We start from the raw sequence: 7,893 nt of genomic DNA, 5'->3' as shown, positions 1-7,893 counted from the left end.
ACCTTTTCTCTCTCTCTCTCTCTCTCTCTCTCTCTCTCTCTCTCTCTCTCTCTCTGTAAGTACACTTACTATACAGTTCAACTGTCCTTAAACTATGTCACTCTCCTGCCTCAACCTCCCAATCATAGCAGATGTGGCAATTCCTAACTTTTTTTTTTTTTAATGTTGAAACACAGTGGCGGTGTGGGCTGTGGCTTAGCAGGTAGAGTGAGGACTAGCACACAGCCCTGGGTTCCGCCCCCAGTTCCCTATAAACCAGGTGTGATGCACACTTGTAATCCCAGCAGAGGCAGGGGGATCAGATGTTCAAAGTCATCCTTCACTTCATAGCAACTTTGAAACCAGTGTGGGCTGCTCCAGTTGCATGGCCATCCCTGATGCCAGATCCAGAACACGTTCATCAGAAACGATTACGTTTTAATCATATTCTCTCTCTCTCTCTCTCTCTCTCTCTCAGACCTTAGAAGATGCCTCTGATGGACCAGGCTCTGGAAAGCTTTCCCGGCCCGGTGGCTTTGAACAGGAGCTCAAGCCGGAGGCAGTTTAAAGCCCTGGCCGTAGTATCCTGAGGACCGCAGGTCGGGAGAAGATGGCCGTAAGTTTAGATGACGATGTGCCGCTCATCCTGACTTTGGACGAGGCTGAGAGTGCTCCGCTGCCTCCTTCCAATGGCCTGGGCCAAGAGCAGCTGCCCAGCAAAAGTAAGCCTGTGGGCAGGTGGGCGGGGCGACCGTGCAGGTGGGCGGGGCGACTCCGAGTTTGTCCGTTCAGAGAGTGAGAGAGATGGTGGGTGGGCTTCCATCTCCGTGAGAGAAGAACAGCCCTGTGACCCATCTCAGGTGCGACACAGACTTTGCTCCTAGCGTGACTGTGGATGTCTGATGCCGCAGCCCAGCTGTGCAATGCGTTTTGGGGGCCCTCCGGGCACCCTCACTTCGGACACAGTTTTGACCCTGTGCCAGGAGACTTCCTTGCCTCAATCCTTGTTAAGGAAAACCGTCTCTGTGGGTTCCCACCAGAAGCCGGTAGTGGAGACGAGCTCCTCTCTGCCGTCTCAGGATGGGGTGGAGGGCGAGCTTTGTGGTGTATTGATCGGGGCTTTGGGGTTTCACATTGTCTTTCTGGGAATCAAAGCCTGCTACAGAGTAAACCCGAGAGAGGGGGTGAGCTGTCCTTGTATTTAAGTGTCTTTCTGGCAGAGGGAGAGGCCTTAAAACCCTTCCTGGTCCCCATCCCGAAACCATCTCCTCATTGAGGGTTCAGGAGAGGCTTAAAATAACTTGCCTTTGCAGAGGGTCCTGAGAAGTTAGGGAGCAGGGCTTCAGGGCTTCCCGATGAGTGCAGACAGCCTGCCAGGATACCACACGCCCACAGGGGGAAGATGCCATGGACCAAGTGGCATTGAGCCTGGCTCCCCCATCTCCTTTGTCAACAAAGAATACAGCTGGGCTTTGGGGATCTCGGAGGCAAATGTCCCAGGGTGAGGATGCTGGATAGCCCTGACTCCCTACAAACCACTGATGCTACCCTCTCACACTCATGCCATCCCAAGTGGCTGTGCTGGGTGGTCACAGAGGATCAGTCAGGGAAGAAAGACCTTTTTCCCCTAAGGACCGTGCAGGTCTGTAGAACCCTTACTCTAACTCCTGGTCTTAACCAGCTTTCTTTCCAAGAGCTCCTTCACAAAAGACAATTTTACAGAGGAGGAAACTTGAGGGTCAGAGAGGTTGAGTAAGTTTCCCAAGGTCACACAGCCAGTTAGTGAGTGACAGGGAAGATCTGAACTCAGGCCTGTCTTGACGAAAGTTTCTTCCCTTCTTCCATTTTTCTTCCTCCCTCTCCTTCCCCCCTCCATTTTTCTTCACCAGCTCTTAACACGCATGGGCGGAGGAGGCCCTTAGGGTTGGCTGTTATTTTTATTTGAATTCATTTATTTGCCGTCTTGAGGTTTCAACCCAGGGCCTGGCAGAAGCCAAGCTTGTCTTGTGACTTCAAGACAGTTATTGCTACCTGTATTTTATAGAGGAGGAAATGAAATCAGAGAGAGGAGCTAACTTGGCCAGGGTCACACAGCCAGCGGGCAGAGCCCCCTGTTTGTTCCTCCCATGCCACTGTGGAGCTAGCTGCTCTGGGGAGAAAGAGAGGCAAATGAGTCAGCTTCAGGGGACACCCCTTCTGGAGCATCTCTGGCACCTGCAAAAGGGAGTGGACTGAATGGGTAGGCTGGCTTGCTCGTGCCTGCCACAAGGCAGGTCCATTTCTAAATGGGAACTTTGGCTGTCTTCAAGACTTCGATCTCTCCAGAGTGCCTGGGCTTGGAGCAGGATCCTGTTCTCCCATGCCAGGAAATTTCTGAGAGCCACCCAGTTCTGTACCAGGAGCAGGCCTTCAGCTCCCAGGGCCACCAGGGAGGCCACCGGATCTTGCTGAAGTCTGTTGCCGATTCTTGCTTCAGAACAGAAAAAAAAAAAAAAGAACAAACAAACCAAAAACCCATGACATCCCTTGCCACAGAGCCTTGTGTTTTCTGCTCAGGGCACTCGTGCCTCGGTTTCCCCCCCTCTCACACTGTTACGGGGAGCTTCCTAGAAGCTCCGAGAAGCAGAGGCCATGTCCCCCATAGCCGGCTGAAAGCCAGGGCCTCTCTGAGGACAGATGTTGGCTTAGTCGTGGTTTCTATGGCTGGGACAAAACACCATAACGAAAAGCAACTTGGGGGGGGGGCTGGTGAGATGGCTCAGTGGGTAAGAGCACCCGACTGCTCTTCCGAAGGTCCTGAGTTCAAATCCCAGCAACCACATGGTGGCTCANCTCATAACCATCTGTAACGAGATCTGACTCCCTCTTCTGGAGTGTCTGAAGACAGCTACAGTGTACTTACATATAATAAATAAATAAATCTAAATAAATAAATAAATAAATAAATAAAAAGCAACTTGGGGCAGGAAAGGTTTCTTCTTAGATTTCTAGGTAGCACCCATAATGGGAGGAACTTAAGGCAGGAACCTGGAGGCAGGAGCTGACGCAGAGGCCATGGAGGGATGCTGCTTACTGGCTTGCTCCCCATGGCTTGTTCTGCCTGCTTTCTCATAGAACCCAGGACCACCAGCTCAGAGATAGCTCAATGGGCGGGGCCCTCTGTCGTGTCAATCACTAAGAAAATATCCTGCAGACTTCCTACAGGACAGTCTGATAGGCAGCAGTTTTTCTCAACTGTGATTCCCTCTTCTAAAAGGACTCTGGTTTAGCTCCAGTGGATATCGGAAGCCCACAGACCTTTGTCCAGGCGGAGCTATTTCATGCTTAGATGTTTTGATTTTCACATTATCCCGAGGTCCCCTACTGTCAAAGTGAACCACACCCAACCTGGCAATTTCCTGTCCTAAAACTGTTTGGGGACTGTCTCCTCCCTCCATGGTGGAACCAGGCGGTTTGGCTCAGTGCCCCCTCACCTTCTTTCCTGCCTGGTCCTGATTCCAGGGATAGCCCATGGCGTCAGCCTGCCTCGAGTCCGGTGAGTCTCCAGTGCCGTGTTGAGCCCGGGCTTTGGTCTGGCAGTCTGTCCAGAAGACATTCCTGACCCTTCTCCGTTTGCTCGAGGATTCCAGTTGGAGCTGAAAATGCCCCCTGCTCACACAGTCCTTTGGGAATCTTGTCAGCCTCCCTCTAGAGAGAGTTAATGAATCACTTTCCTGCTGTCCCCGGGGCAGGCCTGGGAGAGATAACCACCTGTGGTAATGATTCAGCCATCCTCCAGTCACCTGCTGGGCCCTGACTTCCATTCATCTTTGGACCCCTCAGCTCAGTGCCTACAGGAGCAGGGACTTCTCAGGCCCCGAGATGTGACAGCGGAAATGAACTGAGCTGAGTTTCTGGGGCCTCGAAGCTGGTTGGTGTGGCTGACAAATGGTTCTTGTCAGATGTGAGTGACAGACATCCTGCCTTGGCTAGAACCAGTGGCTTGAGTCTCATCTCTCCCAATAAATAAATACCTCATGGTCCCGGAGACCCCAGGCCACAATCGACCGTGGCTGCAAGCCTAAGGGACCTTTATTTTACCTCAGTTACCTCTAAAGATCCCATCTTGAAACCTAAGCACCATATTGTGAGACTCTGGGAATCAGCACTTCAACATAGGGATTTGCTTCATTTGTTTTCCTGTGCGTGCACGGGTATGTGCTGTAGCACCCGTGTGGAGGTCAGAGGACCACAGCCCATAAGACTCGGTTCTGTCCGCTGTGTGCGGGGCCTTTACCCACTGGACCATCTCCACTCCACAGCCCTGGGCATTTTTTTCATTGTTTTGTTGAGGGGGATAGAGGGGTGTGAGACTGGGCCTCTCTGGGGCTGCCAGGGATGACTGGGGGACTCAAAATCCCCTGGGACCTCCCTTGAGTTACAGGGGAGCGGACTGCCGCACCTGTATCACGTGGTCTTTGAGGCCCACGGTTCTTGTAACCTTTCCTCCAGTGTCTCCCTTCCCCCCCCCCGACTTCCTGTGGCGCCTTCAGATTAGGAAATGCACAGTTTGGATCTGGGCGATGTGTGGATTTTATGTAAGAACTCTAACATCTTTGGCTCTAAGGGCGGCTGGTGAGATGCTACGAAGTGACTCACGGGCAGAAGGGTGTCAGGCTGATGATAAAGGAGGTGAGATATTTAAAACAGAGAAAAGAACCTTTAAAAGGGCCCTGGGGCTGAGGGGTGGCAGAGTGGTTAGAGACAGCCAATAATTCGCATGCATTCGGAACAGTGATCTCGGCTGTGTGTCCATGCCAGTCCATACAGTGGGTGTGCCCGGAGGCTCCTGGCAATTCACATCAGGATTTGCCCCCTCCCACTCCACTCCCCCCTTAAGCTCACACATGTGTTTGTTTTTTTGGTTTTTGGTGAAGAATGGACTAGGGACGTGAGGACAGCTGTAACATGGTCTCCTGACTGCTTTGGATGACACTGGTGACACTGTTATAGTTTCTAGGTGACAAGCTGGTCAGGGATGGGGCCTAAGGGGACAAAGCAGAGTCTTGGTAGTCAGGCCTTGGGGCCTTGGGCAATATATATATATATATATATCTCCACTGTCCCTACAGGGACCTGTGTGTGACACTCAGGCTACTTCTCTAGAGACTTCATACAGGGCCAGGTACCATCTAGATGACCAGAGCTGCTGGCCTCAAGCGGATGCAGTCAAGGGGAGCTGAGAAGGTGCGGCGGGACTGTCCTCAAAGGATGGTCAGCTCAACGGTCCCTCTGTGCAGAAATCTCACTGTATAGCTCTTTCTTGGGCCAGAAGTTCTAGCATGCTCATCCAAGAGCCCAGGACACCCCTGGGCCTTCCACGGCCTTTGTCCCATGTAGCCTCGTGCGGTGGGGTGGCTGTGTGGGTTCCGGAGTCAAGCCCCAGGCCTCCGTTCCTAGCCGAGGACATAACTGGCTTCAACAAGCTGCAGCATCCTATGGCAGGGTTCTTAAGGTACCCCAGGCAGGGGAATGGGGGCGGAGGGCGGGGATTTGGTGAAGTGCTGCAGATCACATGGTCTGTGCATGGCCAGCTAGGTAGGTGATCAGGCCGCAGACTGGGCTCTTCCACTGAACCTCTGCAGTATGTGAGGCATGAACCCGCATCTCCTCACTCCTCACCCCAGCAGGTGCCTGCCACCACACAGGGACACTGAGGCAGCTAGGCGGCATAGCGGGTGGAAACCAAGAACAATTAAGTTTCCACCACCTCCCACTTGGCCTGGCCACCTGGTCCTGCCGGAGTCATTCCTCTGGCTTTTACAGGGCTCTACCAAGGCAGAGTGCCGGGTGTCACCAGATTGTCGGTGGTACCAATTAAAATGAGCGAGCACCCAGCCTGCTGAAATGAAGCCTCATAATGGAGACTCAAAGCCTCGCGCTTCCTGGCCCTCCGCATCTTCATGGGGGGATCCTGTCTGTTGCCTCGGGGCCCCCTGCCACGAAACGCCATCTCTCCCTCTGCACGGAGAAAAGCCACCGCCTCTAAATGGCAGGCACAGCAGCTGGGTGCAGGCCCGGCACCTGCTGCCCTGTTCCGCCAGTCACCCGAAGGAGGTCTGAGATCATATGTGCTCTGGAAGTATTTTATGAGCCAGAACAGTTGACTTCCCAGCCTCCCAGTCAGGGAGGGGAGGAGGGTCATGGGAGCAGCCAGAGAATTTACTGTGCTGTTGATCTGGTGGTTTCTGCCCTCCGTGTCTCCTGGGGCTGTCTTGAATAACAGCGCGAGGCCCCTGGAGGAAACCCCACGCATGCCCTTACGGAAGGTAACCGAGACCGATGCCCGAAGCGAAGTGTCGGGGGCACTTCGTGCTCAGGGACCTGAAGGGTAGGTAGCTCTTCCTTCTGATCTCGGCTGAGCGGATTCCCTGACGTGGCCACTCTCTGGCTCAAACTCCTCTCCCGCTGCCCAGTCAGTCTGAGTGAGAAAGTTCACAGAAAAGTCAGTGAGCTGCCACTGTGGGGCGGCTCCCGGGACGCGGTGGGTGTGCATGTTCCCCTGTGGCATTGTGACCCGGCAGACATCTAGGTCAGTGCTTTCAAGATCCTCCCCACTGGGAGGAATCTGAGGTTTTTCAGAGGTCGAAACCTGTGTCATAAAAGTCACACTGGCACACTTGGATCCAAGCATCCTAGCTCTGCGCCTCCATCAGGGAGTGAAGGTTGAGGGGGCAGGATTGGGGGGAGGAGGGGTGTCTCAACCCCCAAGTTGTTTTCAAGCTTCGGGTTTTCCAAGCTGAAGTGTGTGCTGTGTTCCACGGTGCTGGCTGGCCTCCGAGGTGGCGCTCCCTCGCCAGAATGTTGTCAGAATGGTCACCCTGGTGGTGTTTTGTTGTACAATGTCTGTGGGATCACCGGGTGGCCTGGGCAGAGAGAGGGCAAGGGAAAACCCCAGCTTCCTGTCGTGAGCCATGACTTCCTCCTCCGCATACCCTCCCCCACCTGCCTTCACCACCATCCCCTCCACACTAGAGCCTCTAGGTTTGTTTTGGCCATGAAAAGAGGATGTGTCAGGAACCAAGATTAAGGAGCAGGAAAGGAAGGACCAGGGAGGGTGCGCTTGGAGGGGGTGGGGGGGTGAGGGTCGGGTGGGGGGTGGGAATAGCCGCAGGCCATGTGGATCCCAGATGTTGGATCCCTGTGGCAGGCCACCAGTATGGAGACTGGTTAGGAGATGTCCCAGACTGGGGGCTGCTGGCGATCGTCACAGGGTCACAGGCTGCCACTGCCAGAGCCGCCTAAGGACATCTTAACACCACCGTCTGCATCCTTACGCCAGCTCACTTCTGCAGATCGCATCAAGTCAAGGAAAACCATGCCCACATGGCCAGCCACCTGTCCTGATGATGTGAGGTCCCCTCCCCTGGATTTCATTCAGGGCGTGTCAGAACGGTTGAGGCAGGCTTAGCCTGTCAGGCAGAAAATGGAGAGGGCAGAGGGGCCAGTTTCTGTCCTCCCTGGCTTCAGGCCATCTTCTTTACCAGTTTTTGGTTTTCGTGCTACAGCTCCAACCCCAAACCCCACATATGCCGCAGGGGTGCAGCACCGAGCCACACCCCTCTTTCAGTGACTCGCCTTAGCTGATAACGAGAGAGAGTTTATTTGCTATTTCACTTTTAGTTTTGCCCCCCCTTTTGACAGTGCTAAGAATTATGGCCTCAGCCACGCTAGCTGAGGGCTCTGCCACTGAGCTACAACCCAAGCTTAAAGGTGTTTATGTGTATGCGTGGGCTCTGTCTTTGACTTTGGAATAGATAGTGGAGATTCAAGAAGTTACATGTTTAAACAAATAATTGTGTGGGAGCTGGAGAGGTGGCTTAGTGGTTAAAAGCACAGGTTGCTCAGACAGAGGACCTGGGGTTCTGTTCCTGG

The 7,893-nt window shown here is 53.7% G+C and overlaps 1 protein-coding gene across 2 annotated transcripts in view; it reads left to right on the top strand.

The window, feature by feature from the left end:
• The window catches only part of Tpcn1 (two pore segment channel 1), a 54,505-nt gene that overhangs the window by 2,571 nt on the left and 44,041 nt on the right, over positions 1-7,893 (top strand). For both annotated transcript variants that reach the window (XM_021186759.2, XM_029533674.1), the window contains exon 2: positions 458-701. In XM_021186759.2, coding sequence (XP_021042418.1) covers positions 590-701 — 112 coding nt within the window. In that variant the 5' untranslated portion in view covers positions 458-589. The remainder of the gene's footprint in view (positions 1-457; positions 702-7,893) is intronic.

This window comes from Mus pahari, chromosome 23 (assembly GCF_900095145.1).
Source record: "Mus pahari chromosome 23, PAHARI_EIJ_v1.1, whole genome shotgun sequence".
Lineage (NCBI taxonomy): Eukaryota > Metazoa > Chordata > Mammalia > Rodentia > Muridae > Mus > Mus pahari.
The sequence above is the reverse complement of the archived record's forward strand: the minus strand, read 5'-3'. Positions and strand labels throughout refer to the sequence as shown.